At 39.2% G+C, this 25,496-nt stretch overlaps 2 protein-coding genes across 7 annotated transcripts in view; one reads left to right on the forward strand and one right to left on the reverse strand.

Annotated features, from left to right (window-relative positions):
• LOC142981928 (uncharacterized) overlaps window positions 1–24,806 on the reverse strand; it is a 61,060-nt gene extending 36,254 nt beyond the window's left edge. For 2 of the 4 annotated variants that reach the window (XM_076128082.1, XM_076128078.1), the window contains exon 1: window positions 10,135–10,342. In XM_076128082.1, the coding sequence (XP_075984197.1) occupies window positions 10,135–10,195 (61 nt within the window). In that variant the 5' untranslated portion in view covers window positions 10,196–10,342. Of the gene's footprint in view, window positions 1–10,134; window positions 11,262–24,651 lie in introns of those variants that run through there. The other 2 variants (XR_012959951.1, XM_076128081.1) reach the window with 2 other exon arrangements.
• The window catches only part of LOC142981926 (uncharacterized), a 185,186-nt gene that overhangs the window by 30,003 nt on the left and 129,687 nt on the right, over window positions 1–25,496 (forward strand). The window lies entirely within an intron of this gene.

Consider the following 25,496-nt stretch of genomic DNA (forward strand, 5'->3'; position numbering starts at 1 on the left):
TTTACTGACCGGTGAGCACAACTAACTATGAGCGGGCCTTTGCCTAAATAAGGCCTTTGACTTGGCTGGGAGCGACAGCAATAAATTTAAAGGGGACTTTGCGGTGATCATCAGTCTATTTCATAAGAAAGATGGAGTAGATCTCTGACTAATAGGAGTCCGACAGCTTGAACATCAAGAGTCGGAACTTCGGAAGACCAGGACAAGACACACAATAAAAAGTAGCTCGGCGTAACCGGGAGGAAGCTCCTGTTTCGCGATTAATATATGTAAAACTAGTTTTTCTGTAAAGCGTGATGGAAATTAAAGTTAAAATATTTGCTGTAATAGCGTTGCCTGTAATATTTAATTTAGTACGTGATCTAAGTATACCGATCGAATGAAATCTACTCAGTGGCAATTGTTGTGAATCAATAAGTTTTTGTAGTTTAGTTAAAGTCGAAGCTAAGATGTATTTTTTGTTTGTTTCGTAAAAAGGATCGCTCAATTCTCTATTATATTTTCAAGAGTCTAAAAATTACTTATTTTCTTTAAGTTTTTCTGAAACAGTTCAAAGTTAAGAAGTATTTTTGGATAACTTATTATCTGGTCTCCTAGAGCGATTTAGGATGTTGAAGATTTTTTAACGTTACAATGTCTTTTTACAAACTCACACTCGGTCATTTGATTCCAAACCAAGCAGAGCACGTACTATGGTAACCAAATAACTGATTAAACAAACTTATATACTCCTAAATATATACTTGTATAGATAAATTGACCAACATGCTCAGAATAAATACTCATGCGCATCACACAAAGATTTGTCCCGGGTGGGATTCGAACCCACCACACGCGGCGCTACGGTTGATGCGGCGGGGTGACCGCTTAAACCACTGCGCCAAACGTGCAGTTAAAGTGTGTTATTTTTAATTAAACCAAACTTAAGTATCTAAAAGTTGTTTATCATTAAATTTTGCAAATCTCTGTCTGTCTCTTCCCACGGTATTCGAGGTCGAAATAAGTGTGTCTTTATTTCATGTCTTTTTACCGTCAACTTTGTACGCACTTCCTAAATAAATAACAAAAAACACAACATATTAAGTTTTAAAGGAAGTTATAATATAAAACGCATGTCCTGGTATACCCATGGGACCAGGAAATGGTATTACACTTTTAAATGTCAATTATAACGGTACCCAATCAACCAAAACACCACGGTCAAGTTCATCCAATGGAAATAAGGTTGGACTGGTGACTCACATATGTACAATACAGTATATTGTCAGCATTCGTATTATGTATCCCAATTGATCACTTGTGTACGACAATTTGATACCCACTATGCAGTACATTGCTACTCTAACGTAGGTAACTTCTTCTTCATTTAAGGCCAAAATACTAATGTACAGCACAATGACTATCAAGTAGATTTGAACAGTGATACAATAGCCTGTTCGTGTATTAATCTAGTAAATCACAAAGGAACAAAAATGACCAACTCATCGCGACATTCGATACTTCCGTCGTACCTTTTATTACATCGCCCCATTCACTTCTAAATAACCGCAAGCGAAAAATTCCTTACCCAATCAAATTTAGACTTTATTGACATTAAAATACGATAGTAATTGGTTTTAGTGAAGTTTTAAATCGATGGAGAAAAACGACAATGCAACGGATGTGGGTAATGAAGTGGTCGGGTTACCTGCCATGCGGGCCTTCGGTAAATACTCGTGAATAACACAAATATAGTCTGAATAAAATCGATCAATGTTCTAATCAAAATCGTCAATGTTTTTCCGTTTGGTAGAGAACAGCAGAAATGAAAGAAGATGGATATAACTCCATACTACGATAACCAAAAAAGAGGTTCTGAATTTTTTCTGCGCTGAATGATAGAGGGTCTCTTTTTACGCTACTCTTGCATGTGTGTAGTACCTATAGAAAATATCAAAATATCCTTAATTTATCACCCTTGATACACAGGCATATTATTATTTGTGTCAGTTAATACAATCATACATAATATATAGTTGCTACATTATGGTTGTAAGTTACGCACTGCCCAAGATTGCATATATCCCTTATCACACTGTCATGTATGAGCTTAAGCGCTTTTGAATATATAAACTCAGAAACCAGGGGGTTACCAGGTCAAACTTAATAATTACAATATATTGCATTTGCGTCTATGCAAAACCTTACTAACTCCTGTCCTAATGGCACAAATGGTGGATAAATATATTAATATTGAAAAGAAGCAAAAGTTATCAATGATTCTAGTTCGCGTGTTCGCAATCGACAGCTATTACCGAGACTGTGATTGAAAGACACTTATAGCGTGTCTCCAGTGCGATACCATCGCGTCGGTAGCGAAGGAAGCGTTTATAAAGATCATAGATACACGACGACAATATCTATTGTCCATCTCAGACATTTCGTCACGACATGGACGAAGACTCAAGTGTAATAAAACTTTTGTAAAGTGTTTAAAGTGATTCTCACTCGAAATACTGTCTTTACCTTAATATTTTTTTCCCATTAATGTCCTAATGGCAAGAGTCTCCTCCCGTAATGAGGGAGGGGTTAGGACTTGAGTCCACCACGCTAGCCAATTGCGAGTTGGGGAGTTTGCATGCCCTCAATAAATGTTAACCTTAACTTTAATAATTTTCATTAAGTTCCTCATTATATATCAGCCTTTTAAGAAGAATTCATAGGATAATTTACTTTAATTCAAGCTGTTCATTTGTCTACTCTATCTTTTCATTCAGTGTATAGTTTATCGTGGCTGGTAATTGGACAGATTGGAAAGATGTGGAAGAAAAGACGGGAACCTTTTGCCCGACTTTGAGAAACGCAAAATAGTTTATGAAACCATTACAAAAAAGGACTTTATTTGTACATCCTTCTATAAATCAACGTTTTCAGCAGTAAATAACATTATTAAATCTTTCGTCAGTTCCGTCTCAATATGTAGACATAACGACCTCATTACTTCTAAAGAACAGTTTCGCAAGTGATTGAAGATGCATTACACCAATATTATTGCAAATTCATACAAACACAATGACAAGAAACAAATTACCGTATGACTATGTTACTACATAATTATATACGAAATGATTCGATTTACTTCGAATAACGAGTCATTTGAGATTAATGTTCAATACTTTGGACATGCATGACTTTGTATAGACACTGTGCAATGTATAATTTGCACCATATTATTGCAATAGTTATAGTGTATTTGATACATTCGCTCGCAATGAAGCAAGATGATTTACAGCATTAAGATTTGATAGTTAGTTGACTCTATATTCGAGGAACGAATTTGGCGTCTTGTGATAGATACTTTAGTATGCTTGGGAGCACAAATCGAGCGACCCGTTTTTTATAGTTACTGTCAAATTATTTTCTGTTATGAGTAGTATGTCCGTTAGAATATTGTGTCAGTCAATTTGGCAGAAACAGTAAATAAATATAAGAGTAAAGTTAAGCTAGTTCATACTCCCACTGTCAATGTTAGTGTTGATGGAAAATAGGTCTTAAGGGATATTACTTAATCAAGAAGGGAACAAAAAGGTGCCTCTGGAGTTTTGGAGAGAAGAGGAGGCTTAACGCACACAGCTGTAAGGTCGATTAAAGTTTTAAGTGATCATTAAAATTGGAACAATAAAGTGCCTTTTATCTTCATGACACGAATTCGTACATAGTTTAAAGTTCAAGTTCTGAATAATTATGAGCTGGGCTTTAGCGTCACAGACAACTATCTACAAAGGTTTCAATAGAAAATGGCGCAGATTATGAATAACATATTCTAGAAAGACAAGGTCAGGGAAAATTACTAGTTAGCGTCTCTAAGTTTATGTTAGTAAAGAAAAGTTTTAACGACAGTCCCCTAACAAAACGAGCATTAAAAAGCTCTTCGTTTTATTACAAACATTCTGTCATTATAGATTTCTCGCTACTGTAACTAAATTCAAGGTTTACAAGACGATTTCTTTCGCAACAATTGAATTACTGCTACTTTTATGCCTCAGGTTTATGTGAACGTACTTTTTGTTTGACAGTGCGTTTAACTTTCTAGATTTAGGAACTCCCATTAAAAGAAATAGTTCACAGAAAGACTGTTCTTTTGACTATTTAAACCATCTTTCGAATAAGGTATAAACAAAATTACCGTGAGCATTATTGGACGGGACACATAATATAAGTAGCAGGCTATAATGTTAACATTCTTAAAATCGGTATCCGAAAAAGTCGAGTAAATTTCATTTAACGTCAGGATCTCAAGTGTTTAATCTCAGGGCCACACGTTCTTATCACCTTATGACGAATAGCAAAGATATCAAAATTTGTATACTACTATATTAAAATTTTCTGTGATTAATCCAAACACATGGAAATGGCTATTATTATAAATGCGTTTTACACCAAAATTGGTCAACTGAACACGATACATTTTGGCAGACTCCGTGAAAGGAAATAGGCAGACCAATACGCGGACAGCTTTGAAACATTTTTGTGTAGGAGAGTTATTGCTGTCTATTACTATTTCTGTACCCATCTCTCAAGTTCATCTAATTTGTGTCAAGCAAGTGTGCCGGTCATTGAACTGCGGACCACACAAAACTTAATCCATTTCTTTGACAACAAAACGACCCAAATAAGAGATTTTTCGTAGGAAATGTACCGTGAAATAAGGTTTTTTTGGGACAGGTTGACGCACAGGACAGTTATTGAAGGCAGATTAATATTGTTCAATTTTTTTTCTACTGTTAGAAATGTGATAAAAAGGAAATCTCTATTGTGCTTTTGATTTGCTGTAGATGATCACCGCTTGAGCGTGATTCTTGAGAAGACAAATATTATAATAATAAAATAGGAGCAAATAGGTTTGTTAATCTATGATTTCGGATTGTCACACGTCACATTAAGAAGCTAAAAACATTTAAGTTTCGTAACATTCAATTCCACATTCGAAACAAAAATGTAAAATCAAGTCGGTTCATGATCATATAATTTTATATACCTAGGTAGTAAATTATTTACATTTATCTTGCTAATGGAACTACCCAAATAAAATATACGTTTAAGAATATTCAGGTCACAACACAGATCAACAATCTTTTAAATAACATTTTATTTTTCATATTTTCTGAAGTGTAAACTGCTTAAACAAAACGAATGAAAGTGATTAATGAACACACACATCACACACACTAACTCATATTGTATTTAGCCATGTCTAGGCATAGAAAACCGTCCATCATTTACTTGAAAAATCTAATACATTTAACCGAAGAGCATCAAGTAAGTCCATCAGTCATGTTGAAACTATACCAGCCTTGAACCCGCCAGCTGACGTCATAGGAAAACTGATGACGTCACAATAGTCGTCACATACGGCCTTCGGGCTAGTTTGGGCTATTTTAGTTGGGGATCTAAATATAGGAAATGGAAGGGTATTATTTATGAATGACGACTAGAAGGGTGGACGTGATGGGAGGGGTGTTATGTAAGGCTAAATATAAATGAGAAGAAATGCTACGTTTGAAGTGTTTTGTATAGTTGATGATGCTTTTAGTTGTTAGAATACTAGTGTATATTGCAGACAATTGCCTCGATTATTGGATATTTAAGCATTTTTTGTTAACAGTGAAGTGTAACATACTGCAATTCAGCTTCATCTAGTAAAATTACAAGGCAACTCTGACATAGTTGGAAGACAGGATAGGCTGATGATGATTGAAGTGTAACATAAAAATCGCACTTTATTTTAGTTTGAACAAAGTGAAGTCTAGAAACTTGGTATACAATGCAACTCTATGGGAATGGTCTTTGAATTGACTTGGACGAATAGTTTCATATAAAAAATTATGCACACCTTTCTTTTAAACCCTGCATGAATAACATCAAGATAGTAATCAGCAACTCATTTGTCAACGTCTCAAGAGACTTCCTACAAACAAACATAACACAGGAGATGCACTTGCAATTTCTAATATGATATAATATCGTCATATTCGCAACACGTATCGAGTTTAATTAGTGTGTGCCATCGCCGGCGCAGTGAAAGCGAGCGGAAACGCAACATGGCCGACGGAATAAACAATAGCGTATTAGAATCTTACACTGTCGTTATGAAAGATTAATTCGTCGACAAATTACTGTTGCCTCATCTTTTGTTTGTATTTTTTGTGCTGTTTGATTTGCAAATGTTTTGATATTGATTGCTTTTGAAAGAAAGAAAGAAGAAAGAAAGAAAGAAAATAGTATTTATTGAAACACACAGAAACCATATCAAAACACAATAATATTAATATTAAATAAGCAGCGTCCTGTGTGCCAACAGGGAGGTCACTCAGCATTATGCTGGTTGTGACAAACCACAACACAGCGCTGGTTTTCAGTGACCACCCTAAATGACGCCATTTACGGGAGCAGCAGAAACAGAAAACAAAAAACCATTGTTTACAAACTTACTTGTATACCCATCACCAACAAAAATACCCACATATTAATTGAAAAAAATACTAATAAGTAAATAATAAACAATATCATTCATCAAATAAACTGTATCATTATAAATATTATGTAGGTACACAAATTATTGTCGTACATACTTGTAGTTATCTCTCTCACACAAGACCCGTCTCGCTCGCCGCCGCCGCGCCGGTCCCATCACGTGAATTACTCACAAACACGCGCCGGCGCGACAGCAGCGCACGAGTCACGCGATATTGAACATAATTTCGACAGCCTGATTTTAAAAATTTCCGTGGACACTAACAAAGATGCAAAACAAAAATGGCAGCCACACTTCGTCAACAACAAAGATAACAAATCACCGCCACCACTGTATGAGGAGCAGTAAGAAAAACCAGCTTATGCCAAAATTATGATGTGCATGGATCATAAACATAGTGTAAGTAGTAAGCAATTACATATTAGATTATCTATACTAAATATTACTACGTGTTATTTGCTGGTTGAGAAGTATTTTTTTCATATTACTTCTAAAACTAAATTTTGATTTTAGGGATCTTACAGGCGGTGGTATATTGTTCCAACAGTGAGTGGCGGCATACCTAAAACATCCCCTGAATGCCACAGTTTTGTGATTTTGTACGGAAAGCGGCCTCGATGACGATCTTGTGGAGTACGAATAGTGATCACGTCGCCAAACCAGCCTGTTATAGAGGTACTCCGGTGTTTTATTACTTAGAACCCCGAATAATAAGGTAGCCAGGTGAAGTTCTCTCCTTGCCTCCATTTTTAATTTATTATATTGATTCAGATAGGGAGTGATGTGGCTCCTTCGGGGTATATTGTAACAGAATCGAGCGCAAGCGTTCTGTACCCGTTGAATCAGTCGGACTGTACGTGACAACAGGCAAGGCCCGTAAACCACATCACAATAATTGAGCTTTGATAGAACAAGGGATTCAACTAGCATTTCTCTCATTGGTATGCTAAGGAATTTCCTGATCCTATACAGAACCTTTAATTTATAGAAACAGCTTTTGACCAGATTGTTTACGTGTCCCTCAAAGCGTAGTTCAGGGTCAAAGAGTAGGCCTAGGTTTCTAGCTGTATCAACTCTTTCAATATTTACCCCCATAATTTTTATTTCCGGTCTACATGATAATAATGAGTTTATTTGTTTCTTGCTGCCCATAATCATAAACTTGGATTTCTGTGGATTTAGTGATAGCGAATTTTTATTGCTCCAAGATACAAGTCTTTCCAGATCCAAGTTTATAGCTTGCACAGCAGTCGATACGTTGTTTGCCGTCATGGAGTGATACAATTGTGTATCATCGGCATAAATATGGTATTTACTGTTTCGTATACAGGTTGTTATATCTGCACTATATATAATAAAAAGCAGCGGTCCCAACAGTGATCCTTGGGGAATTCCCCTGGGAACTGCTTTAGGGGTGGAAGACAAAGTAGTACCGTCTTTCTTTTTAATCTCAACCCGCTGGAGTCTATTAGTTAGATAACTTTCAAACCACTTGACCGTGTCGCAGTCAAAACCATAGAACGACAATTTTGAAAGTAACAAATTTATATTTACACTATCAAAAGCGCGGGAAAAATCTAATAATGTTAATATCGAGCCTTCGCCCCGGTCTCTTGCCTCTAGTATGTTGTCAACAACATCTGCCAGTGCGGTTGCAGTGCCCCTGCCCCGTCTAAAGCCCGACTGCAAATCCGGCAGAATTCCATTTGTTTCTAAAAAATTTACCACCTGTGTATACACTACTCTTTCCAGAACCTTGGACAGACACGGTAAAATACTTATGGGTCGGAGGTCTTTATAGTTTTGAGGGTTGTTGTTCTTAGGCAGTGGCCGTACATTCGCGAACTTCCATAAAGTCGGAAAAGTATGTGTGTTGATAGATTTGTTGACTACATTAGTTATTGCATTAAGGGACTGCGGAAGAGTTAATTGGATCATATCTCTAGATATACCATCTATACCTATAGCGTTCGACGTTATGTTGTTGATTATTTTTAAAACAGTGTTTGAATCTGTAGGAATTAAAGAAAAAGAAGCTGAGCTGTATCTATGGAATTCAAAAAATGATAAGTCCGAAATCGTTACATTTGAGCTGCCGGGTATATCTAGAAACGCAGTATTTAAACCGTCTGGGTCATCACATTGTTCTAAAAATGTACTGTCCTTCGTAGGAGTGGACAGTACGTGCGTTTTTATGTTGTACCATAAAACTTTAGGCTTTTTTGTGTTGTCAGTAATATTTTTGGTGAAATATGCCTTTTTTTCGTTATATAATGCAACGGCGGCTTGGTGTTTTAAATCTAAATAGTAACGTTTTTGTGCTTCATTATTAGTTGTTCGAGCCCGACAGCGGGCTTCATCGCGTAATTTGAAAATTAATTTAATGTTATCTGTAATCCACGGCGTTGGTGTACCCCGAAACGTTGTTTTTTTTATTGGCGCGTGTTTATCAAAAATACTTAAAACATATGAATTAAACATACCCACCAGGTCATTCACGTCAACCTCACAATTTAATGCCTCCCACCTGATCGAATCCAAATCGGTCAAGAAGTTATTAAGAATTATATTCCGTAAGGGTCTGTAAATTTTGACAACCGCCTCAGGCTTATTTTTTTTAAAAAGTAATTCACACGTAATAAAAGCGTGATGACCCAGCTCGGTTATATCATTGACGGTTACACTTCGATAGTTTGCGTCTGTGCAGATCAGGTCAATTAATGTTGCACTATCCCCTACGTGATGTGTAGGCACGGTAACAATCTGGTCAATATCACTGTAATTACAGAAATCTAATATGCGCTTAGTGTTGATACTACCACAGTCTAATAAATTAACATTAAAGTCTCCTAGTAGGATAACATTGTCATAAGGAGCGAGAGCACAAATACTATCAGTAACAGCATCAAGGAAAGTATCCAGATCCAACCAAGGAGGACGATACGCAGTTCCAATCAATAAAGTTTTTGTATTCACCGTTAAACTCATCCACATTTGTTCAACTGAGGGGTGGATAGGGTGAGCTTTGACTCGCGTGCTCATGTCAAGTCTGGTATAAAATGCAACCCCCCCTCCACGGCCTCCGCGAACATTCGCGGGACGAGGAATATGACGAAACTTATACCCGGGAACCTCAGGTGCACGACCTTCCTCCCCCTCACGAAGCCAAGTTTCATTTATTGCCATAACATCAACTCGATAATTATTCATGGCAATAAGAAATTCGTCGTGGTTCGTTGCCAGAGAGCCAGCATTATGAAAACCAAATAGTATATTTTTATTGCGTGGCATCAATCTTGGTTGGATAAGGAACACAGCATACCATTTTACATTGATATGAAGTTGTTATAAACGGGCTCTCTAAACAATAAAAAATACACACTTTAAAAACACACCTATTTTGGATACTGCTATTAGAAAATTGCCATACCAAAGCGTTAAACAATATCATGTTTATGAAATAAAAAAAATCACAATAAAAAGAAATACACACATACTGATAAACCTTCAAATAAATACGCAAATTATCAATTATATAATAACATTTACTTATTTGGACTTTCAACCACAGCCGGCCCAAAAACCCGTATAAGATCTTCCTCACTACGTATAACACTTGCCTTGTCTCCAGGCCCACGACGGGCAAGAATACGGCCGTGCCTGGTCCACACGTACTTCCATCCCGCACGTTGTCCCGCGTCCCTCGCACGACGAAACAAAAGACGATTCAGCTTTGTGAGACGTTCATTAACGTAGAAGCATCTCGGTGCACCTGCCATGTTGAGGTCAGCTGTAGTCGCCCCCCGCCGCACGCGCGCACCATTTATAAGATCGTCACGCAGGCTGCGACGCGCCAGTCGTACTATGACTGTACGGGGACGTATCTCCATCTCGCCGGCCGCGCTTGTGGCGTCAATACGTCTCCCACCGATCCGGTCCGCACTCACGATATCTCGATCCTCCAAATGAATACCGAGCTTTGTACTTAATAACTTAACAGTATGTATTAAGTTTTCCCCATTGCATTCAGGCAAGTTACTAACTTCGATGTCATTTGCTAATAACTGTTGGTCGCGATCATTTAATTCAAGTCGCAACTGGGCCACTGCGTTACCGTTGACAGATTCGGCCAATTTCTGTTCGAGAGTAAAGACTCTCGCCTCCATTGCATCCATTTTGGATTTTTGGGTTTCCAAGGATTTCTTGAAGACTTCATTGTCTATTTGGAGCTGGTTAATATCGGTTTGTATTTTTTTAAATTCATCTAAGACATTTTTACGCAAGTTAAGCAGCTCATCTTTAACGAAAGTCTTGATCTCTTCCTTAAATTTCCTGAGGAGGCCGGCCAAATCAGAGTTGCTGTCCGTGCTACTATTCAACGGACTTGAGTCCACTTGACCCTCTGATGCGCAGTCGTTATCGGAGCGCGCCAAATCATGGGTGTTTACCGTCACTTTTTTTACACATTCCGGGCATATCCATGATGGGCTAACGCGACCTGAAACTGGTGCTTTTCCGCAAGAACGGTGGTACACGGCGACACATTTGCTACATTTAGCGGCATCTAGCGATGAAAGGAACTTGGCGCAACCATTGCATTTGACGGACGGCATGTTTACACGCTTCTAAAGATCAGCTGAGTTTTATCGATTTTAGTTCGCGTTAGCCCAGGTTTCCAATAGATGGCGTTGTAAACGGCGACTATATACTTGAGGCAAGGGGAGATTAATCGATTTTTTATGGAATGATTTTGTAAGATTGATAATATCGGGGTTCATCAATGTAATAATTATTAGAAAATTGTATAATCACTTTGTACTTCACTTTTTTTTTTTAGGTTTAAGGTAGTTATAAGTCACAATTTGTTTAGAGTTTATATTTAAGTTTAGTTTTAAGATTTTTTATTGTTTACACTTCACCAATGCACTGGATAACGTTTGCATGTATTATAGGCACAATACTGTCACTTGTACGCAATAAAGGGTTATAATTGGATTAGCTTTTCTAATTTAAAAAAATAAAAACTTCAGAACAACAATGTCCCGTCCCGTTGATTGAAAGGTGGAAGTGCAATGTAGATTGCGATTTGTTGGTTAATAGCCTTTTAAAATTGTACATTTGTGATGAAAACACAGTTTGTAAATGATATGCGGGAATAAATGTTGTTATAAGTTGAGTCCATTCATTCCAGAAGGGTAAATCCTACTATTATCGACTAACGGGTGCAGTAGAAACTATTTTCGGAGTAGATTTTAAATGTAAAATATCTATATTCGATAGTACCTACTGTAGGGAATCGCGGTACAGGATTGGGTTAAAAATATCAGTAAAGGCAACTTAGTTAAAAACTGTTGCGTTTTAACAGATGATGCGCGAACGTCTTCATGTCCGTACACTATCGGTTTGCGGCTACAAGATCATAAAAGTTATGTGGATGCTATTTAATTACATACATCTGACTTCAATGGCTTCGTATTTCTAATGCTGAGCATACACTGTCTGCACTCTGAGACGTGTAGTATAGACGTAGCGAAAGATAATTTTGAAACTATGGTGTTATTGATGATTTCTTTATAGAAATAAATGTATTTTTCTAAGCTTCTTTGCGTCAGATAATATTTCTGTATTTTATTAGTTCAGGTGGACAAAGCTTAAGTACAGTGTAAATGGCATAATTTGTCGTATTTCCTAGATCCTGCCTCTCCTCCTGGCTTGGCAGAGGCTTCACGAAATTGTCTTTTTGTAACTATTCGCCTAGTTTTTATAACAACAGTGTACATACGGCACAACATATACGCGGAAATCGACTCGATGCAATGCAATTACGTAATTTTCCATTACACGCCATAAAAACACGGCCGACCTCGAAAAACAGCAGTTTTCTGTAACGTAAAGCATTTGTAAATAGCAGTAACATTAATTAATAAGTAGCTTATGCTATAATTATAAGATGCACAACAATTGTAACGAGATAACGATCCGATACGGTGATAATTTAGAGTAATAGTGCTTTAGGATGAAGCTATGAAACAGTGAAGAAACTCGGGTCCCTAATTATGGCTTAATTATTTATTTCAAAATGTTTCTAGGACTTTCAAAGTGCACATAAGAAAGCTAAAAAATATTTTAAAAATGTAAAAACATCTTAAACAATTTCTTAAGGGCATGCAAAGTCCCCAACCTACACTTGGCCAGCATGTATGACTCAAGGTCTAACCCCTCCCCCTCGTTCGGAAGTGGGCCAGTGGTTAATTTCAGTGGAGACAAGATTTTTCCATTGCTTAGAAAACTATGTATTAACCAAATCAGTATGTTTATCAACATCTTTATTAAAAATATACACGTAAATCATTATTTAACAGCCAAGATCTTGAAAAATATCGATCGTGTGCCTATAAATCAGGTCACAATAAACAGTATAGTTTGTTGGACTGTCGCCGCTGCACAGAGCACAGAGCACAGCAGCAGTAGCTCGGCATCTTAGTTGAAAGAGCCGCGGCTGTAACGACCGCAGTTATGAAACAATATCGCTGGTAGCACGTATCTCTGTTGTCATCGCTGTACGTAACAGTTTGGGTAAGACTAGATGAATATACCACGAGAATTTGTACTTAATACAGTTATTATACAGTTGTACAGGAATTTTGCTAAGTTATAATTTTTTTCAAGGAAAAGGAAACTTAAAAAGAGTTCTGTTATTTCTAAAAACCATTGAATACAATTTATTTTTTAATTTGATACGGACAGAACGACACCACCATTTAAATAGGGACGTTGTTGCTTAAGATATACTTAAGACAAGAAGACATGCAGGGCAAAAATAGGAAAATGTATTTTTTTAAACATATTGACCGCAAATTTTACGCAAATTAAGGCTTTGTTCTTTGGTCTTTGCCTACCCATTGGAAAATGCGTGTTATTACGTATGAAGTGTTTGTTCGTAAAGTACAGGCTCTAATAAGAAACAAACTGTAATAATGTTAGCTTATAATGCAATTTAACATCAAGCAATTACCTAAGGTACAAAAACGAATGGCTATTTTATGGCACTATAATATTGCATAATTGTGTATGATTGTCTGTCTGCGTGCCCTACGTGTCCTCACTAGTATTGTCACGCAACTTGTACGTATCTCACAATACGCGCCGCTGACCGCCGCGTGTGGAAACAGCGATTAGCGACGTTTACTTGTATCCATTGTGAGACCATTTTGAAATTGTTTATCAACCCACGTTGGATTTTAAGTGACATTAATTACTTATCAATGACTGAAATTATAGTATTCTTATATTATTTTAAAGGTAAAGCAGACGATATATAGGGGTCCTTTAGATCTGAATTATAATTACTTGCTCAAACACATAATTAGATATTTAATATAACAATTAAAACACAGTTGCTTAAGGTTTCAATCACTTATAGATAGAGAATATACCCACAGACGTATTATAAGATTTGCGCATGGAGAATACTTAAAATAAAACTCGATCTTTGTCAAGTGTCTAATGCAGAATCTGTGGCAGGACTTTAACAAAACGGTTTAACTATACGAATTGCACCTTCTTTCGTAAAAAACCTGATTCCAAAATTAAAATTAATAAGTCACAAACAATAAAGCATTTTTAAAATCATTTGATACAATTTGGTTAAAGGTTTTTTCAAGACTTTGTACTACTTCACGTTTCTACGAAGGTATTTTGAATGTCATGGCATGTTCCACATAGTTGTATAGATGTGATTGTGATACATAAAAGTGAAAGGATCGAAGGGCTCTACCTGACCTACCACGATCACGGCGAGCGATCTGAGCCGCGTTGTGCGTTGCAGCTGCTTCTAAATGTAAGTTAAAGTGACTGAAAACAGGTGTACTTTATTAAATAGGTATATACTGACCCTCTCATTCATAAAAATATATGAAGTTATGAATGCTTATAAAGTGTTTTGTTTCTTTCACTCCTTAGCAAAATGAAAAAGAGAAAACATATTAGTTTAACTAAAATAGGTTTATAGTGTGTTTATGAATAAGGGGGTGGGTTTAGAATACATAAATAAATACATAAATACATCCGCTATGGATAAACTGTTGATTCAACACTAATTGTAACATCCTATGTACACAGTTATACAATAAATGTATCTTTATCTTTATTTATTTATTTATTTAAATTTGTATAAAGGCGGACTTAATGCCAAAGGCATTTTCTGCCAGTCTACCTTGGGGTGATGCAGAGATTAAATGAAGTAGGTGCTAAAATAATAAAAGAGGAAAATCAAGTTGAGAAAGAGGTTTACAAATAAATAACAATGTGGTCATGTGTACATAAATATAGATAAGTATATACATACATAATTATTAACAACGATAAAATATTAAATACGAATAAATCAATATATTATATAAATGGATGATATTAAAACATACTATAAACTAAATATAATACTTATAAAATATATATATACAATAATTCATAAATACAAACTATGATAAGTGTGACAATTCTGCAACTTGTTTTAACAAGAGATCCCGAACTTTGCTCTTAAACGTAAGACGGTTAGTGGACATCCTGATTTCAAGAGGGAGCGCGTTCCACAATAAGACAGATTGGACAGGAAAAGAAGAGTCTTTAGAGTCTTACCCACTTATTCATAAACACACTATAACCTTATTTTAGTTATAAAGCTACTATAATATGTTTTCTCTTTTTCATTTCGCTAAGGAGTTAAAAAAACAAAACACTTTATAAGCCTTTCATAAATTCATCAATTTTTATGAATAAGAGGGTTAGGTTTAATAAAAAAGTTGTCGTAAATTATTTTGGTAGTTAACAACGCCACTTTTCGCAAAAGATTTAACAGAATACTAACATCTACTTAGCGCGTGTTTGTAGAAATTTACCAAGCGTCATTTCGCAAATTTATTCAGAAAATAGCTTCCCTTTCCATCGTACAGTCGGCTCAAAACGGAATAGTTAAGTTTACCAATAATTGCGGTCATCTATAGGCTGACCTTTTAAAAATTTAACTTTAACAATTATTTACTCAATTAGTAGCAGCTTCTAGTGTCTAATTCTGAATTAAAATAATGCAATTTTAATGCACAAATGCGTAACGAGCTAGATAAAGATAGAGATATAATTACATCGTACTTGCTCTCTCATTACTAGTCGAGTGTATTTACGTAATACGTAGGAAATGTGTGCGTTTGCGACGAAATGATCGCAAGAAATGGATCACAAGTGCAACTGAAGCCAAAGATTAGTAAATAGACATACTAGAATAATATCTAGGCAATATATGTACGTTTATTTTAAGACAGGCTATCTCGCAGGGTTCCGCTCGTGTACAAATTTTCGTCAGTTTTTTTAGTTGTCACAGATTTGAATCAGTAAAAAAAAACATTTTTTATAAAAATAAGCAATTTTTGGTAAAAAATTATAAAAACATAAACGATAATCGCATCAATGATATTCGTACGGTACTGTGCGTGGTGGCGCCACTGAGCACGACACTTAGCGTTAAGTTTTAAGAATTGTTATGTTATTTTCTAATATTCGACTGATTGTATTTTTATAAGGTAGATAATAAGACAAGAATTGTAAATATATATACTTTATTTAAGAAATTGTACAGAAATACACTAAAAATTGTTAATTAATGTAAGCGGCTCTCGTCGCAGTCAAGTTTCCTAGTACTTAAGCTTTTGTCCAAAATGTCTTACTGGAATCCTATTGGCTAAAATGCGGGGATTCTAATTGGTCCATTTTTATCGGCCAATAAGAGGGCCTACATTTATTTTGAGGATTTTGTATAAATATGGTGGCCATTTGTACTAGCAACACAGTCCACAGCTAGCATCGAAACAATAAGGATCTGAAAATAAACTTTCTTCAAACCGCAAGAAGTCTTCTTATTTACCGGCACAGCATAATGTACCCAGTACATTAAATGGTCCTTCGAGCCGGATACAGGAAGAAAACATTGAAGAAAGAAGCCTGAACATTATCGAAGAAAGGATCCTGAAAAACAGTGAAGAAACAAGCCTGAAGCATTATTGAAGAAAGGATCCTGAAAACAGTGAAGAAACAAGCCTGAAACATTATCGAAGAAAGGATCCTGAAAAACATTGAAGAAAGAATCCTGAAAAATAGTGAAGAAAGAAATTATTAAAACTGAAGATAGAAACGTGAACAAAACGAAAACATGCCGACTACGCGTTCAGAAGGAAAGGGGCGCAAGACGACCGCACAAACACCGTCGTCGTCCGAGGGCACGGCCAGCACCTCGGCGACCGGTGCTACCACCGAGGCTACGGGCACCAGCGTCACAGGAACGACCGACAACACAGAGAACACAGCAGCCACCACATCGGTCACCGCGACGACAGCGCCCTCGGGACGAGCCTCGGCACCGCTTGCGCCACCAACAGACGAAACACCTTCGGTAACCGCTTCAACAGCACCGACGCTCCGGATGGACGCCGCGTGCATGCAGCCGCCCGGCGGGAGGACGGACCCTCTTCCGAACCGCAATAAGGAAACTACGAAACCAGGTGAGACAGTGACAGTGCAAAGGAAAGTGAACATTAGTGTGCAACCGAACAAACCACAGTGCCCCTCCCCCCCGCCAGTGCTAAGGGCGCAAGGGGGATCAACCGCGAGTCGTGTTAAAGCTATTAAAATCGCAAAAGCGCGGGAAGAGTTGTTACGCTTACAAGTGGAGTTGGCTACCGCGCGCTTAGCCGTCCTAGAGACTGAGGACTCAGATGAAGAACAAGAAGAGATATCCGTGTGTACGAAAGAGGAAGTGAACGAAAGGGTTGACAGCTGGCTAGAGAGGCAAAACACGCAACCAATCTTGGCGATCACGAACGAACCACATCAGCCGGAAGAGCCGTCAGTTATAAGAACCACTATGCAGGGAGATCAACATCAGTCGCACGGGACTCTCACACCGGCGGGAGCTCGACAGGACTTCAAGGAACTTGCGGAGGCCATAACGTCAGCAGTGAGAGCGGGTCAACGACCTAAGTTCATCGAACTACCTATTTTCAATGGTTCGTATCAAGATTGGCTACCTTTTCGCGCCGCTTACTATGAAACGGAAAGTGTGTATAGTACAGTAGAAAACATAAACCGCCTGAGAAGAAATCTTAAAGGAAAAGCCAGGGAAGCAGTTGAGGGTCTGCTTATCACCGACGCTCACCCATCCGAGATAATGCAAGCACTCGAATCTCGATTTGGACGACCAGAGTCTATAGCGATGATGCAAATGGAAGCGCTACGAGTTTTACCACGTCTCACGGAATCGCCCCGCGACATATGTATATTCGCCACGAAAATCTCCAATATCGTCGCTACATTAAAAACCTTAAGCTGTATCAACTACATGTACAACCCGGAAGTGAGCAAGACAATAGTGGACAAGCTGACGCCTACCCTGCGATACAGATTCTTCGACTTCGCCGCCGCGGAACCCAAAGAAGACCCAGATTTGATGAAGTTAGACAAGTTCCTGAGAAGAGAATCAACGCTATGCAGTCCTTACGCGCTACCTGAGCAAATATCAACACAACCGCCGTTCACCGCACAGAAGAGGCCACAGAGAGTTCACAACGTCGCGGAAAAACCGTACACACCGAGATGTCCGGTATGCGAACAAACAGGACACTTGGTGACAGAATGTGGACGTTTTAAGAAGATGAATGAAGATGAACGATGGGACATAGCCAAGGCCAAACGACTCTGCTTTCGATGTTTGAGATATAGGAAAGTTACTCACCGTTGTGCTACGAAACAATGCGGCGTGAACGACTGTAAATACACTCATCACGCGCTTCTACACTGTAACAAGAAAGAAGATAAGAAAGAGTCCGAAGCGTCGGAAATCATCACCTCTACGTGGACGCCTAGAAAGAAACAGTCTTTCTTAAAAATCATACCAGTGCAAGTAGAAGGTTCTACAGGTCTAATTAACACCTTCGCGTTAATGGACGACGGCTCTACAGTGACCCTGATCGACAACGACCTAGCCAAGCAAATAGGAGCGACAGGACCCGTCGACCCGTTGAAAATACAGACAATTAGTGACGTCAAAACGTCAGAAATAGCCTCTAGAAGAGTCACATTCTCGATTAGAGGTATGAACGGCTTTGAAGACAGAATACAGGCTCGTACAGTAAGAAACTTCCAAGTATCGTCGCAACGCGTATCTAGGGAACACATCAAGGCGTGTCAACATCTGAGGGACATACAGGGAGAGTTGACATATGAAGACGTGAAGCCGAAGCTACTGATCGGACAAGACAACTGGCATCTCCTACTGACATCGGACGTAAGGAAAGGAAACAAAGACCAACCTGTGGCATCTCTCACGTCACTAGGTTGGGTACTCCATGGCAGTTTGCTGAAGCACAAAACCCAGAGCATCGACTTCGTATCTCATATGACCGAAACAAATGAAGACCACATAGAAACCTTAGTCAAGCAGTACTTCGAGATGGACGCGATCTGCCTGAACCCCAAGAGACCTAGATCAGACCCAGAGGAACAAGCTCTTCGAATCCTAGACAACACTACGAAAAAGACTGAAGATGGAAGGTATGAAACAAGTCTGTTATGGCGTAAAGAAGACTACAACTTACCCAACAACTACGAGAACTCCTTGAAGCGTCTACACAACATCGAGAAGAAGATCGATCGAGATCAAGTTTTGAAGACGAAGTACAAGGAACAGATGGAAGCACTCGTACAGAAGGGATACGCAGAACCTGCACCTCGAGAAACAACACCCGGTAAAACCTGGTACTTACCACACTTCGCGGTCATCAACCCCATGAAGCCAGAGAAGTTACGAGTGGTACACGACGCAGCAGCCAAGACGAAGGGAGTGTCTCTCAACGACATGTTACTCAAAGGTCCGGACCTCCTACAGTCTCTACCAGGCGTCGTGATGAAGTTCAGACAACATGCTATAGCCGTCACAGCCGACATCAAGGAAATGTTCATGCAAGTGCAACTACGAGTTCAAGATAGAGATGCGCTACGTTACCTATGGCGAGGAGATAGAAGAGACGACAATCCCCCCGAAGAGTACAGAATGAAGTCACTAATATTCGGCGCGTCGAGCTCACCATCAACAGCGATCTACGTCAAAAACTTGAACGCGAAACAATACGAAGTGTCAAACCCAGAAGCAGCGTTAGCCATCAAGAACAAGCATTACGTGGACGACTACTTGGACAGTTTCGAAACATTGGAAGACGCTATACGTATAACAAAGGACGTGCGACAAATCCATCAAAACGCAAGCTTCGAGTTGAAACAATGGAAGTCGAACTCACCATCACTATTAGCCGCATTAGGAGAACAAGAACAAAGGGAAGATCTCGAGTTATATACGTCGACAGAAACCACAGAACGAGTGTTGGGAGTCATATGGAAGATCACTACAGACGAATTAACGTTCAATCTCAACTTGGCGAGAATTGAACCGCCACTACTGAAAAGGAAGACGCCGACGAAGAGGGAAGCACTCAAGATCGTTATGTCTCTATTCGACCCACTAGGACTCGCATCACCGGTGACTATCAAGGCGAAACAAATACTACAAGAAGTCTGGCGCAGAGGAACGGGCTGGGATGCTGAAATACAAGAGGATCTCGCAGAGGAATGGAAGATATGGATGGAACATCTACAAAGACTTCGAGACGTGACCATACCACGGAGATACCTCGGCTACAGCGATGCGACTAAGCTTCAGCTTCACGTCTTCACCGACGCGAGCGAGTCTGCCTACTCAACGGTCCTATATTGGCGAACGGAGACGCCGAACGGGGACGTAGCAGTGTCACTCATCATGGCTAAGGCGAAGGTAGCACCTCTTAAACTGACGTCGATACCCCGCCTAGAACTACAAGCAGCAGTGATGGGAACCAGAATAGCTGAAACAGTCATAGAAGAACATGAGAAGAAACCCGACAAGAGAGTATTTTGGACAGATAGTCGAACAGTGTTAACTTGGATACGAACGGGATCAAGATCATACAAACCCTTCGTGGCTCACCGTTTAGCAGCGATTGAAGAGAGTACAAAGGTAAACGAATGGCGTTGGATACCAACCAAGATGAACGTAGCCGACGACGCCACTCGAGACGTACCTGTTGCCTTCGACAAGCACCACCGATGGTACAAAGGTCCTGACTTCCTGCTCACCGATGAAGAACTTTGGCCAACAGAGAAGCACAACGAGAAGACGGAAGATTCGACAGAAGAGAAGGTACACCTCACACGCCACAAAGAAGATCTGAAACTAAGTCAAGGTTTACCCGATGTATCACGCTTCTCAGACTGGAATCGACTTCGATACACAACAGCGAGAGTTCTACAGTTCATTCAACTGTGTAGAAACAGGACAGATAACGTCAACTACAAAAGGACAATCAGAAACACAGTGAAGGACCCGAACTGGAATAAAACAACGAAGAGAGAGGTGGTCAAGAAAGCAACTTCCTTACGCAGCTACGACAAGATTATCCCGGTAACAGCTGAAACACTCAAGAAAGCAGAAGAACTTCTCATGTGTGCATCGCAAGTAGAAGCCTTCGCAACAGAAATAGAAGACTTAAAAGACAACAAACCGATCAACAAAGAAAGCCGTCTACATCACCTAAGCGTCGAGCTAACCAACGACGTCATCAGACTCAGGAGCCGAATCGACGCGATAGGAGCAGCCAACGAAGCCATCAAAAGCCCTATGGTGTTAGACGGAAACCATCCGACCGTAAAGTTGTGGGTCAACTCAGTACATCGACAGTTACATCACGCCGGAGTCGAAGCTACAGTGAACGAGTGCAGACAACAATACTGGGTCATACGCATTCGTCCAGTGACCCGAGCTATACTGAAGAGATGCCTGTTCTGTAGAATGAAGACACAAGTACCGCCACACCCAAGGACCGGAGACCTGCCAGCCTGTCGCCTCGCGCATCATCGACGACCCTTCACGTATACAGGCGTGGACTACTTCGGACCTCTCTCGGTAGCTGTTGGCAGAACAAGACAGAAGAGATACGTCGCAATCTTCACGTGCCTCACCACACGAGCTGTACATCTAGAAATAGCGGGTTCACTCACAACCGACTCCGCTATTATGGCGCTACGCAGGATGATCGCGCGACGTGGGTGTCCAACAGAAATCTGGTCGGACAACGGTACCAACCTGAAGGGAGCAGACAAGGAACTCAGACAAGCAATCGACGCAGGGACATCGCAGGAAGCAGCGAAGAGGACAATCTCCTGGCGCTACATACCCCCCGGTGCACCATTCATGGGCGGCGCATGGGAGAGATTAGTGAGGTCAGTCAAAGTGGCCCTCACAGCGACACTGCACGAGCGAAACCCTACGGAGGAAGTCCTGTCTACTCTACTTAGCGAAGCCGAGTACACCGTGAATAGCCGACCGCTGACTCACGTATCAGTTAGCGCAGAAGACCCTGAAGCTCTCACGCCCAACCACTTCCTATTGGGCGGACCCGGCCGAGTACCACAACCCGGTACATTCACAGAACGAGACGAACTTTCAACATCAAAATGGCGAGCAGCGCAACGACTAGCCGACGTTTTCTGGACGCGGTGGCTGAGAGAATATCTACCGGAACTTCAAAACCGGCGGGAGCCCCACGGACGCGGACCTGCGGTACGAGTCGACGACCTAGTGCAGGTCGTTGACCCCAACCTGCCACGCAACATCTGGCTACGAGGTCGTGTGACAGCTGTCTACCCAGGCCCGGACAACGTCGTGAGGACCGTGGACATCCTGACCAAAGGAGGAGTTCTTCGCCGACCCGTCCGCAAGCTGGTGATACTGCCGCTCAGGGGAGACGACGCACCCGCACCGACAGAAGATGCGACGACCTCGCACGGCGGGAGAGATGTGCGTGGTGGCGCCACTGAGCACGACACTTAGCGTTAAGTTTTAAGAATTGTTATGTTATTTTCTAATATTCGACTGATTGTATTTTTATAAGGTAGATAATAAGACAAGAATTGTAAATATATATACTTTATTTAAGAAATTGTACAGAAATACACTAAAAATTGTTAATTAATGTAAGCGGCTCTCGTCGCAGTCAAGTTTCCTAGTACTTAAGCTTTTGTCCAAAATGTCTTACTGGAATCCTATTGGCTAAAATGCGGGGATTCTAATTGGTCCATTTTTATCGGCCAATAAGAGGGCCTACATTTATTTTGAGGATTTTGTATAAATATGGTGGCCATTTGTACTAGCAACACAGTCCACAGCTAGCATCGAAACAATAAGGATCTGAAAATAAACTTTCTTCAAACCGCAAGAAGTCTTCTTATTTACCGGCACAGCATAATGTACCCAGTACAGGTACGGTACGTAATAAGTTTCTCTCTATTGTACGTAAACATACCCAAATATGTTTAAAAATCTGTCAAATTTTAATTGACGCTTTATTAGCAGTGATAGCCGAGTGGTATAAGTTGGTACCTCCCACGCAAGTGGTCGCAGGTTCGAACCCGAGGCAACACACCAATGACTTTTCGAAGTTATGTGTGTATTAGAAATAATTATCACATGCTCCAACGGTGAAGGAAAACATCGTGAGGAAACCTTGCATGCCTAAAATTTGTTTAATACATTTATTGAGGGCATGCAAAGTCCCCAACCCGCACTTGGCCAGCGTGGTGGACTCAAGGCCTAACCCCTCCCTCTTTATGGGAGGAGACCCTTGCCCAGCAGTAGGACATTAATGGGTTAAATTTATTTTTATTAGCTAAATTTAATTACCTAGCTGTAACTTTATCAATTACACGTGTCACAATATTTTAACAAAATAATATGATTAGAATTAATATTCAAAATATACGTAGAACATTGTTTTGCACACTAAAGCGGATAAGGTGGTATTGAAAATTAGGCAACATAATATAACAAAAATAACATGTAAAATTTGTATTGTTTAATTAATGTACTGGAATTTACAAAATGTTGTTATGTATAATTATGACGTCAACGGTTCTAGTCTTTTCTTAATCTAACCGCAGACTTAGAATAAATTCAACGGCCTCCGTGGCGCAGTGGTTAAGGTCGCCAAGCCGCTACCATTACGTCGGGAGGTCGTGGTTCTATTCCTACACGGAACAATTATTTGTGCGATACACAAATAATTGTTTCGGGTCTGGTTGTATCTTGTATCCGTTGTTTGTATGTTTGTAAAAGTCCCCGCGACACATGAGCAATTCTTATTGCGAGAATTGTCTTTTTTTGTCCGCTGTAAGTTTAAGTAGTAATACGTATTGATCAATATCTTGGGAAAAGTAAAAATAATCTAGGTTTACATTCGCATATATAATATTAGTAGGACAAACGCACATTATAAACTCATCTTTGTCTTAGGTTAAATGTTATGATATCTTTGTGTGAAACATGAGACCTACATAAGAGGGCTGTGAGGCCCTATTACGATACAAATAACATAACAATGGTAACTTTAAGTCGTTATTTACTTGTAGTTTGGTAAGAACAATGAAAGATCTTCTGGGAAAGCCAATGTCAAAAAGTAGAGCATTATTAAATATAATAAAATCTAAATAAAATTTAACACGTCAATGTCCCACTGCTGGGTAAAGGTCTCCTCCCGGAATGAGGCAGGGTTTAGGTCTTGAGTCCACCACACTGGCCAAGTGCGGGTTGGGGACTTAAACCTTATTAAGTTTAGAAAATTTTGAGGACTATTTGAAAGATACTTAGTGACGGATCCAAAAGACCTTGACTAAAAGCTATTCCGTCACTGTGAGTCAACAATGCTCTAATCTAGATATTAACAGTGTTTACCTAAAATCTGTAATAAGGTCGTAGCCGATTAACTTTCTACGAGTGTTTACTCTATGACGGGCGAAGAGCGCAGCCGTCTCCTCGTTCAGTAGTGAGTTTGCTATGGCGCAGAACGCACGTCCGAACTACGCCGCGACACCGACTATTTTGTTTACGTGAATAAGCCTGTTTCCTATTTCATTGTTGACGACTACTATTGTTGTGTTTGTGACGGTAAATGATCAGTTTCTAGTGTGATTGTGTTGTGTGAAAAATGGCCAACTTGACGCTAAGGTACCTGGATGAGTTGTCCTATGTTTTGAATAACAGAAAGCATCTGGCGAATCAGGCGAAGGCATCGTCAGTTGGCGATCTTCTTAATGCTGAGGAGGAAAGGTTCACACCGGTATGTTTTAATTGAATACTCTTGAATTTATTATTTACTGAGAATTTTAATTCACGAGGTCAAGACTGAAATGTTGACGTTTACATTTGACGGACAGTGAAATCGTTTTTTGCGTTCATTAAAAAGTTTTTACGTTTGCCAACCTCGGTAGTGGTACGTTTTAAAATAATGTTTCGGACTAAATTATAAACGTAGTTTCAACGTAGATTCAAAATAAGTGAGATAAAAATTAATTTCAGCTTAAAACAGATTAATAAAGAGAACTACGATAAGAATTTAATTCTACATGCACATAATCACGTTTTCTGACATTCGCAAGGACATTAATTAAAAATTCATTACGGTGCATCTAATATCGATTGCGTTTGCATATCTAAATGTCAATAGCAGCACTAAAAGTGTTTCTTAATAATGTAGATGTAAAGTTGTTTATTAGAATAAAAAGACTATGATTTGTGAAAGGAAAGACGATCTCGAAAACAGAATGAGGTCGTGTCGGCATTCAACCTTTTAGAGATCCAATATAATTAATGGATACTATTTATAATAGATTTCTTGATTAAAATTGACATTTGAGTGTTAAATAGGATATACAGCATGTTTGACTGCTGTTTGAACGTAATATTATATCAATATTTATCCACACTTTCAGTAACTTTATCTGTGATGATGTAAACTTTACTTATTTTGGTGATTATCAGATTACCGTATCGATATTTCACTAATCGAAAGCGACA

The sequence above is a fragment of the Anticarsia gemmatalis genome, chromosome 20, assembly GCF_050436995.1.
Source record: "Anticarsia gemmatalis isolate Benzon Research Colony breed Stoneville strain chromosome 20, ilAntGemm2 primary, whole genome shotgun sequence".
NCBI lineage: Eukaryota > Metazoa > Arthropoda > Insecta > Lepidoptera > Erebidae > Anticarsia > Anticarsia gemmatalis.